The sequence below is a fragment of the Tribolium castaneum genome, chromosome 7 (genome assembly GCF_031307605.1).
Source record: "Tribolium castaneum strain GA2 chromosome 7, icTriCast1.1, whole genome shotgun sequence".
Classification (NCBI taxonomy): domain Eukaryota; kingdom Metazoa; phylum Arthropoda; class Insecta; order Coleoptera; family Tenebrionidae; genus Tribolium; species Tribolium castaneum.
This window is the reverse complement of record NC_087400.1, coordinates 95870-104404: the sequence shown is the minus strand read 5'-3', so window position 1 is coordinate 104404 and position 8535 is coordinate 95870. Positions and strand designations below refer to the sequence as shown.

The 8535-nt window shown below is 42.3% G+C and overlaps 4 protein-coding genes across 4 annotated transcripts; 2 read left to right on the top strand and 2 right to left on the bottom strand.

Moving 5' to 3' along the window:
• Positions 1–12: 12 nt before the first annotated feature.
• LOC661081 (uncharacterized protein) lies at positions 13–3463 on the bottom strand. Its single transcript, XM_008202108.3, has 13 exons — positions 3324–3463; positions 3195–3279; positions 2935–3144; positions 2696–2880; positions 2546–2646; positions 2184–2498; positions 1978–2131; positions 1596–1867; positions 1384–1547; positions 637–1337; positions 488–594; positions 366–435; positions 13–314 (listed from the first exon to the last, which is right to left on the bottom strand). Exons 1-13 carry the CDS (start codon positions 3393–3395, stop codon positions 204–206), a joined length of 2547 nt encoding a protein of 848 aa, XP_008200330.2. The 5' UTR covers positions 3396–3463; the 3' UTR covers positions 13–203.
• Positions 3464–3648: 185 nt separating this feature from the next.
• On the top strand, positions 3649–5127 carry Nle (Notchless). Its single transcript, NM_001170526.1, is given in 1 exon segment — positions 3649–5127. A coding segment is annotated over 1 exon segment (1413 nt). The 5' UTR covers positions 3649–3698; the 3' UTR covers positions 5112–5127.
• Positions 5128–5317: 190 nt separating this feature from the next.
• On the top strand, positions 5318–7513 carry crn (crooked neck). Its single transcript, XM_967361.4, has 2 exons — positions 5318–5454; positions 5509–7513. The coding sequence occupies exons 1-2, from the start codon at positions 5416–5418 to the stop codon at positions 7483–7485; spliced, it is 2016 nt and encodes a 671-aa protein (XP_972454.1). The 5' UTR covers positions 5318–5415; the 3' UTR covers positions 7486–7513.
• A 99-nt stretch (positions 7514–7612) lies between these two features.
• Positions 7613–8526, bottom strand: LOC661236 (uncharacterized protein). The gene is made up of 2 exons (XM_967411.5): positions 8330–8526; positions 7613–8278 (listed from the first exon to the last, which is right to left on the bottom strand). Exons 1-2 carry the CDS (start codon positions 8363–8365, stop codon positions 7727–7729), a joined length of 588 nt encoding a protein of 195 aa, XP_972504.1. The 5' UTR covers positions 8366–8526; the 3' UTR covers positions 7613–7726.
• Between the last annotated feature and the right edge of the window lie 9 nt (positions 8527–8535).

The following is an 8535-nucleotide window of genomic DNA, read 5'->3' as shown; positions in this document are numbered from 1 at the left end:
TTAAAACAAAGATTGTTTCAATACGTGTTTATTTCTAGTTTTAATAAAATAATTAATACTTAAAGTAAAGTACGTTTGGAAATGTAATCAAATGTTTTGGTCCGGAAAATGAAACCTAACCCTGCCATAAAATAAATGCAAAGTATTTACAAAATTAAGTCTCCAACTTATCACAAAATTTGTACAAAATATTGCTTATTTATTTATTTTCCCGTCCATTCGCTCACTTTACCATTATCGAAGACGAGATTATAACGTGGCAATGGTACCAACCGTCCACGTTTCATAATTTCCATATTTTCACCCGGATAGTACTGTAATAAAAATCCCTAGAATAATTGAAACAAAACAAAAACAAAGCCTACCTGACATTGCGAAATAAAATCTAAAAGTGCCGAACCTAATTTCCGACTCGATTCGACTAAATTCGACAAACTGAAACACATTATAACAATGAGCGCCATCTAATTATAAATTGATTAATTACCTGTTAGTTTCAACCAAACCGCCACTCACTATCATATCACAAATTTTAGTATTGGCGTTAACATCAAACAGGGGAATCCCAAAATGGCAATCTAACAAAGTCCAAACCTATTCACACGTTAGCCAACAACACATAAAAAAAATACCAACCTCGCCTCGATTTTCGTCGGGTTTTTTCATTTCTTCGCTTTTTAGCGAAAACATGTTGATGTTTTCGTCGATTGGTGATAGAAGACCATCAATTGAAACGCTGTGTTTCATCTTTTGTTCTAATTCGTCCAATTCTTGACGTAGGAGTTCCGAACATTCCTTACTTGTGAAACCATTGGCTGGTGATGACGAAGTGGGCGGAGTTATGGCAAAATGTGATTCGTCGGGTGAACTCAACTCTTTAGTGAAACTAAAATTCTCATTGGTGATTGATAAAGGCTCGGCCTTGCCTTTGGTGGACGCGATTGGTTGTTTTTTGCCAAGTTTGACTGTCATTTCTTTATTTTGACAGCCGAAATCTAATACTCCAATGTTGGCAAACGTGATGTAACCACAATTGTGTTCAAGGTCAATTAAATTCGAGAGATATTTAACTGAGGGATGATTCCGGAATTGTAAGTCTTGAGGGACTTCCCCTAAACTTTTGGAAGGTGTGTCGGGACGAAAGGGAAACGGAATTATGTGAGTCTGAGCCGGTTCATGAACCCCAAAAGCCTGAATCAATACGGGGGAAAATTGCGCAGCCGCATTCACATGTAAAATATTCGAAACGGTTATAACCGCCGGTTCGTGTAACCACGTGGTTACCAAAAGCCGGGAATACCCGAGGAACATACGCGGAAGTTGCTTGATTTCAGTTCCTAGGGACAAAAATAGTGTTACCAGAAACAAAAAAATCCCCCTCACCTTTGGTTAGTAACAAAGATGGCGGTCCATAACCGCTCACGTGATACAAAAACATTTTAAACCACAACGAATTCACTTCGGGGACTGCTGGCCCTAAATGAGGCGGATTTAGACTCACAACTGGCCGTACTTCCCGGCTTAACGGTGCCATTGATACCAACAAACTGGAAAAAAATCCCTAAAATATGTACGAAATACCACGAAAAAATTACTTGTATTTTTTCTGTAAAAGTCGGCTACAAGTAGCCTCGTCTAATGAATGGAGACTTTCAAGTCGTACCAAATCCAAACCAGAGCCGGGGAGTTTTCTCAAAGCCAAAATCGTGGATCTGAGAATGACAGCATGATCGAAGAAACGTCGCGCTTCACCTTCACCTTCAGCATCAAGAACTGATACTTTCTCAAGTTCGGTTAAAAAACTATCAAGACTTTCGTCGCACAATTTACCAACTTCAAACATGGTCACGGCGTGTTTTTTTAAGCCCTAAAAGTCACAACCTACCTCAAATTTAGTTTTATTTAATCCGGTTTTTGTAGTTTTTTGACGTAACGGTTGGTGAGAGTGTCTCTTTTGACAGTGAAAACTTTACCTACCGGTGATAAATTTCCCATCATTAGGAAAGCAGTCAAGGCCGAATCGAAGAGAAAAGCCACTCGATGCCCCTTTCGGGTCAAGGTCGAAGGACTTTCGGGTTGCTCTTGGAGATTATCACTGAGACTCAAGGTCAGTGGTGTCACTTCAACGTTTCTTCAAATCATACAATCATAGAATCATTTGCAATTTAGTGAAAAATAAGTACCTAATTTCTTGTGTTGGTATTAAATGCCACGTTGGGTGTCTTTTGACACGTTCTTTGTCAGTTTCGGGATGCAATTTTCGTGCAAATTGTAAGCGACAATAGAGTGAAACTGCCTGTTTTACCGACTCAGTATCCACCTGTAAAACCCCGGCAAGTTCGCCAACTGTCGTATGTTCGTCAATTGACACGAATATTTTATACAACAGTGTTTCAAAATAATCACCAAGGACACGATTCATTACAAAACCTTGCAAAGGCGGCACTTGTATACAATCAACTGCGGTTATAGGAACGTCCAAATAAATCAAACCTTTCCTGGAATTAACAGTTGGTGACATTGTTTTACGTAAAGGGGGAATTACTTGTAAAGACTCAAAACAACATGATAGTTTAATTCGCCCGCAGTTTGTGACCCCAAATCAATTAAACGGTCAATCACCGCCAACTCTTCCTCATTCACCAACTGTAAAAAAATTAAATTACTGAATGTGTAATTATTAAAAGTGACAAACTTTGACGTCTTCTTCCAATACAAGGCCAACTTCGACCCTCCACCACGGCTCAATGTGTATGTCTTTGGGGACGGGTGGTAGGAGCCCCCTTACATTTTTTTTCCCAAACAAGCGCCCTCTATTCGACCTCGACTTATTCATCAATTCGATGTATTCATTTCTGCCAATCCCCAATAACCTCAAACCTGAAAAACACCAAATGAGGGAAACACGCCCCAAAATAAATTCGCGGGAAGTACAATCTGCTGCCGTAAAGTTCGGAAGAGTATCGTAACTTTTCTCAGCTTGCATCAATTTCTCAACCACTGAAATGTAGTAATTGAACGGCGTTATCCGCAAACCTTTGACAATCATATCGGCCAAGTGGTAGGGGAATAACATGAGTCTCTCTTTACTGTAAGCCACCACACGTTCGTAGTAACGTTTCTCATCTCGGACGATGTGTCGTACTGGAACAAAGACAATCAAGGGGGCTCACACACACCCCAAAGACACTCACCTAAATTTCCGCGATAGCGCAACTGGTTTTTAATACTGAACGAGACCACGTAGCGTTCGTAGTCTTTGACCGAATTGTTTAAAATCTGGAAAACGGGGGGTCATTTGTCGCAACTAAAAACCAAACTACCTGTTTGATATGTGCGGGGAGTTGAGACCATGGCACGTTTTTACGGATATTTTCCTCGATTTCGGCATTCATGCTGGTAAATGGGTTAATTTGTTGTTGATAAACCCATTTGACAAGTGACAGTCAGTAATGACAGGTGTCACAATTGCACAGTTTTGCTGTTTTTACGCGATTTTGGCATGAATTGGGCAAGAAAGCGTGTTTTTTTTTTAAATAAATTAATGTAATGCTGCTTAATTAATTTTTTTGCGTTGTTTAATCAAGAAAAAGTGTGAGCTGGCAGGGCTACCAACAAGTGTCTCTAACCACACACTTTTTGACACTGGCATGTGCAAAAAGTGGGGTTGGACCAGTTTGTAAAAAGTGCTAATAATCATGGAATTGGGGGGCGAATTGTCCCAAAAACACGTCCTGTGTCGCTTCAAGTCCGATTCAGGCGAAATCACCGGCGACATCATCGACTTGCCCTTGTCTTGTACTGTGTCCCAGTTGACTGAAATTTGCAATGCTCTCCTCGAAACCACAAATTCGTACATTTTTTACGCCAACGACACCGAAATCACACATTCGCTCGAAAAAACCTTAAACTTGTCGGACTTGAACACCGAAACCGTCATCGACATCCTCTACCAGCAACAAGCCGTGTTCCGAGTGCGTCCCGTGACAAGATGTACAAGTTCAATGCCAGGCCATGCCGAAGCTGTCATTTCCGTGAGTTTTTCCCCCGATGGTAGACACCTAGCGAGTGGTTCTGGCGATACAACCGTTCGGTTCTGGGACGTGGACACCCAGACACCTTTTAAGACATGTAAAGGGCACACGAACTGGGTGTTGTGCATTGCGTGGGCCCCCAATGGGCGTAAACTAGCTTCGGCGTGTAAAGACGGCAAGGTGGTGGTATGGAACCCCGAAAATGGGGCCCAGATTGGTAAAACTCTAATTGGGCATAAATCATGGGTCACGGCCCTGAGTTGGGAACCCTACCACCAAAACGCCGAGTGTCGCTTTCTAGCCTCGGCGAGTAAAGATTGTGACGTCAGGATTTGGGATACGGTCCTGTGTTCTTGTACTAGGGTTATTTCTGGGCATTTGAAAAGTGTGACTGTGGTCAAGTGGGGCGGTCTGGGGCTCCTTTATACGGCTTCGCAGGACCGGACTGTTAAAGTTTGGAGGGCTAAAGACGGTGTGTTGTGTCGTACGTTAGAAGGGCACGGTCATTGGGTCAACACTTTGGCCCTCAACACTGATTATATCCTCAAATTGGGGGCGTTTGACCCAGTCAAAGACACCCAAATCCAATCACAAGACTTCGTCCTGCGTCGTTACAACGAAATCGTTAACCCTATCGGTGATGAAAGACTCGTCTCGGGCTCCGATGATTTCACTTTGTTTTTGTGGGCCCCCTCAAAAGACAAGAAGCCGTTAAATCGGCTCACGGGGCACCAACAATTAGTTAACGATGTGAAATTTTCACCAGATGGTCGCATTTTTGCCTCGGCTTCGTTTGATAAGAGTATTAAATTATGGGAGGCCAAAAGTGGTAAATTTATTTGTACGTTAAGGGGGCACGTACAGGCTGTTTATGTGATTTCGTTTTCGGCCGATTCTAGACTTTTAGTGAGTGGAAGTGCCGATTCAACACTCAAATTGTGGAATTTGAGGGAGAAGAAATTGGAAATTGATCTGCCAGGTCATGGGGATGAGGTCTATGCGCTTGATTGGGCCTCAGATGGCTCCAAAGTGGCCTCGGGGGGTAAAGACAAAGTCTTAAAGTTGTGGCAAAATTAAATGCAATAAAATTTTGTAATTTTTCTCGAATTTTATTTAAAAAAAAAACAGAAAACTGTAATTGTGCGCGACATGTGGCGTCACCAGTGCAAATCTACAAATCCAATAATACAAAAACTGGCTTGCGGAGTTTAATTACTTACGTAAATTATTGTTTAATCTATATTACAACAAACAAACACTCGATCAAAATTTAAGGCACGATATTTCACAATTTGTGTGGTCCAAACATAACCACAAAAAATCGTAAGGTTATGTTCGTGTTTGTTTGTTGTGCTACAAGTTGGTAAAAGTCGCCCCTGAGATGGAAACCAAGCCGCAAAAGATGCCCAAAGTGGCCAAGGTACGTTATTTACCTTCTCTTTCAACTTAATAACTAACTAAAATAATTTTCCAGGTGAAAAATAAAGCCCCTGCTGAGATCCAAATCACAGCCGAGCAGCTCCTTCGCGAGGCAAAAGAGCGCGACCTTGAGATTCTCCCTCCGCCCCCTAAGCAAAAAATCTCCGATCCAGCTGAACTTGCCGACTACCAACTCAGACGCCGTAAACAATTCGAAGACAACATACGAAAAAATCGAACTGTTATCTCCAATTGGATTAAATATGCCCATTGGGAAGAATCGCAAAAGGAAATCCAACGAGCTCGTTCGATATTTGAACGTGCCTTGGATGTGGACCATCGTAACGTTACCATTTGGTTAAAATACACTGAAATGGAGATGCGAAACCGTCAAGTGAACCATGCTAGAAATTTATGGGACAGAGCCGTCACGATTTTGCCCAGAATCAACCAGTTTTGGTACAAATACACCTACATGGAGGAGATGTTGGAGAATGTGGCTGGGGCCAGAGCTGTCTTTGAACGCTGGATGGAGTGGCAGCCGGAGGAACAAGCCTGGCAAACGTACATCAATTTTGAGTTAAGATACAAAGAAATCGACCGTGCGCGAGAAATCTACGAACGCTTTGTTATAACACATCCCGAAGTCAAACACTGGATTAAATACGCCCGATTTGAAGAAAATCACGGTTTTATCAACTCGGCCCGCTTGATTTACGAACGAGCTGTACATTTTTACGGTGATGACCATTTGGACGAAAAATTGTATATTGCATTTGCACGGTTTGAAGAAAACCAAAAAGAACATGACCGTGCTCGCGTTATCTACAAGTATGCCTTGGACCATCTCCCCAAAGAACAAGCGAAAGAGCTGTACAAAGCCTACACCATACATGAGAAAAAGTACGGCGATCGTTCCGGTATTGAAGATGTGATTGTTTCGAAACGTAAGTTTCAATACGAACAAGAGATACTCGAAAATCCGACCAATTACGACGCTTGGTTTGACTATTTGAGACTGGTGGAGGGGGAAGGGGACCTTGAGACGTCACGTGAGACGTATGAGCGGGCCATAGCCAACGTGCCACCAACGAAAAATAAACAATACTGGAGGCGTTATATTTACTTGTGGATTAATTACGCCCTGTTTGAGGAAATCGAAGCGGTTGATTATGAAAGAACACGTCAGGTTTATAAAGCTTGCCTTGACTTGATCCCCCATAAGTTATTCACGTTTAGTAAAATTTGGTTGTTGTTTGCACAGTTTGAAATCAGGCGGAAGAATCTGATTGGTGCTCGTAAAATTTTGGGGACTGCCATTGGTAAATGCCCACGTGATAAATTGTTCCGTGGGTATATTGATATAGAGATACAGTTGCGTGAGTTTGACCGGTGTCGTATTTTGTACGGGAAATATCTAGAGTTTGGTCCGGAAAATTGTGTGACTTGGATGAAATTTGCCGAGTTGGAGACACTTTTGGGGGATTTTGAGCGTGCTAGGGCCATTTATGAGTTGGCAATCGCTCAGCCAAGGCTAGACATGCCTGAGCTGCTCTGGAAGGCCTATATCGATTTTGAGATCGGGCAAGAAGAGTGGGCTAATGCCCGACAATTGTACGAAAGATTGTTGGAGAGGACAAGTCATGTGAAAGTTTGGTTGTCGTATGCGAAGTTTGAGTTGAGTTGTGAGTCGGATATGAATATTAGTTTGGCAAGGCGTGTTTATGAGCGGGCTAATGAGAGTTTGAAGAGTTATGGGGAGAAGGAGGCGAGGGTTTTGTTATTGGAGAATTGGAAGGAGTTTGAAAGTGCAAATGGGAGCGAGGAGACGAAGGAGAAAGTTGAAGGGAAAATGCCAAGGAGGATTAAGAAGAGAAGGAAGGTTATTGATGAGGATGGTGTTGAGCAAGGATGGGAGGAGATCTTTGATTATATATTCCCTGAGGATGAGGCCAGTAAACCCAATTTGAAGTTATTGGCAGCTGCCAAAAGCTGGAAGAAGCAGAAGCAAACGGAAGAACCGGAACCGTGATTTTGAGAAAATAGAATTAAGGTTTAAATTTTGTTTTATTCCCCTTTTGTCACTTATCCAAGCGCTATCTGGTCAACGATTTTGCACTGCAACAATTAATTTTTTGTGGGCAAATGATAAGATAATAAAAAAATCGATACTTTATTCATTTAAATACATTAAAAGCGAGTGAGTTTTGAGACTTAACAGCCGCCATAATCCAGCTTTGATGAACACAAGACACACGTATGCACACATTCCTCTACGTTTTCCAAAAATTGGGGTTTTGTTGCAACCGTCGTTCAAAATTCGTGTACCAGTTCTGTACTGTAGCCAACGGAACGTACGTGGCCGTGGGATCTGGGACCATTTGCGGTTGCGTCACCGTATAACTCAGCACAAAATTCATAAAATTCTCCAACATTTTCTGAGCAAACGTGACATTATTACTGGGATTATTCGCCGATTCGATTTCCCGAATATTCGCCAGCGGCTCAATAGCGATCCCTATTTGCGCATTGTGTACGATGTGACTTTGCCCGAATAAAATATTCATCGAGTCGCCCATCTCTTCGAGTTTTTTCAGTGATGAGATTTTGAAAATTGCCGACGGTTTTATGTTGGAAATGTGGCCGAGGGGCTGCCAGTTGGGGGGCGCGTGTGGGTCAGGCCAACTGAAGTAGACTTGACCGGCGGTGCCTTCGGGGAACGGTATAGCCCCTGTTAGGAACACCACGATGTGGTTTATACTGTCGGCTTCTGGGATTGTGGTTATGAATTGTGTCTCGGAAATCGGCTGGAATTCGGTTTGGACCTGCAATTAATTCAATAAAATATGTGATGTCTTGGGAATGGTGGGGCCCACCGGACGCCCTGATACTATCAAACCGAACATTGCCATCACGAAGCTTCTAGAACATTTCTCAAATTTGTTAGGTTAGGGACGCCACAACCACAAAATCCCTAAAAAATAAGTCACCAAATTTAATAACGTTTCTGTTTGATTTAGCAAATTATAGCGAAATTTCATCAAAAAAGCTTGATGGGTTTCACTTCGGACAAGAACAAGGA

Coding starts and splice junctions, on each gene's coding strand:
- LOC661081 (XM_008202108.3), bottom strand. CDS start 3,395: ATGAATGCCGAAATCGAGGAAAATATCCGTAAAAACGTGCCATGGTCT. Junction 2,647..2,695: donor TATTGGAAGAAGACGTCAAA/GTTTGTCACTTT, acceptor ATTTTTTTACAG/TTGGTGAATGAGGAAGAGTT. Junction 1,548..1,595: donor CTTTTACAGAAAAAATACAA/GTAATTTTTTCG, acceptor ATTTTTTTCCAG/TTTGTTGGTATCAATGGCAC.
- crn (XM_967361.4), top strand. CDS start 5,416: ATGGAAACCAAGCCGCAAAAGATGCCCAAAGTGGCCAAG. Junction 5,455..5,508: donor AGATGCCCAAAGTGGCCAAG/GTACGTTATTTA, acceptor ATAATTTTCCAG/GTGAAAAATAAAGCCCCTGC.
- LOC661236 (XM_967411.5), bottom strand. CDS start 8,365: ATGGCAATGTTCGGTTTGATAGTATCAGGGCGTCCG. Junction 8,279..8,329: donor TGATAGTATCAGGGCGTCCG/GTGGGCCCCACC, acceptor AATTAATTGCAG/GTCCAAACCGAATTCCAGCC.